The sequence below is a fragment of the Eimeria acervulina genome, genomic scaffold (genome assembly GCF_000499425.1).
Source record: "Eimeria acervulina Houghton genomic scaffold, Eah_scaff1809, whole genome shotgun sequence".
Classification (NCBI taxonomy): domain Eukaryota; phylum Apicomplexa; class Conoidasida; order Eucoccidiorida; family Eimeriidae; genus Eimeria; species Eimeria acervulina.
The window spans coordinates 1203-2007 of record NW_013550111.1 but is presented as its reverse complement, the minus strand read 5'-3'; the positions used below and the strand labels follow the sequence as shown (position 1 = coordinate 2007).

Here is an 805-nt window from a genome sequence, read left to right as displayed (position 1 = left end):
CTCTTCCGATCTCTCCTTCAGGAGGCCCCCAAGCAGTATCTGCTGCACTCAGCAAGCACTCGCTGTATGCTGCATCAGGTCTCCTAACATCATCTGCTGCATTTAGTTCTTCAAAGAGGCGGCGGGCTGCTGCTTCATTCAGAGCCTCCTCTTCGCTCTTGCTGCGAGGTATATCTGCTGCTGCTGCTGCTGCTGCCGCTGCTGCGCCCTGCTGCTGCTGCTGCTGCTGCTGCTGCTGCTGCTGCGAAGGCACACCGTCTTGAAGAGAATGTGCAGCAGGAGACGCACTTAGAGCTGATGAAGAAGACCCGCTGCTTGAAGGGCATGAGGCAGCTCGGCCTACTGCCCCGCCGCTTGCTGCTGGTGTTGCTGCTGCTGCTGCTGCTGCTGCTGCTGCTTCGCGCTCCGCTGCCTCTGCAGCACGCCGCTGCTCCCAAGCCAAGCGGTGTCTGTTGCGGTAACTCTCATCCATCTTGATATGCTGCAAGGCTGAGCTTTGAAAAGCAGCAGCTGCTGCTGCTGCCGTTGCTGCTGCTGCTGCTGCTGCTGCTGCTGCTGCTTCTGTACTATACCTCTTTGTATCGTGCTACTTCTGAAGAGTAGCCGCTGCTGCTGCTGTCGTTGACACCGTTGCTGCTGCTGCTGTGTGCCTCGCGCTGCTGCTCCTGCTTTGGTTGCTGCTGCAGTTGCTGCTGCAGTTGCTGCTGCCGTTGCTGCTGCAGTTGCTGCTGCAGCAAGTCTGGCTTTAATCAGCAAATTGAGTAATGAAACCTCCTCGGTTCTTCTTCTGTGAAAGGCAGAAGAG

General features: G+C 57.4%; 1 protein-coding gene across 1 annotated transcript in view; it reads right to left on the bottom strand.

Annotated features, from left to right (window-relative positions):
• Positions 1–472, bottom strand: part of EAH_00063310 (hypothetical protein, conserved) — a gene marked incomplete at both ends in the record, with an annotated part of 1662 nt that extends 1190 nt beyond the window's left edge. The window contains one exon of the mRNA XM_013396832.1: positions 49–472. Within this exon, the coding sequence (XP_013252286.1) occupies positions 49–472 (424 nt within the window). The remainder of the gene's footprint in view (positions 1–48) is intronic.
• Positions 473–805: the final 333 nt, after the last annotated feature.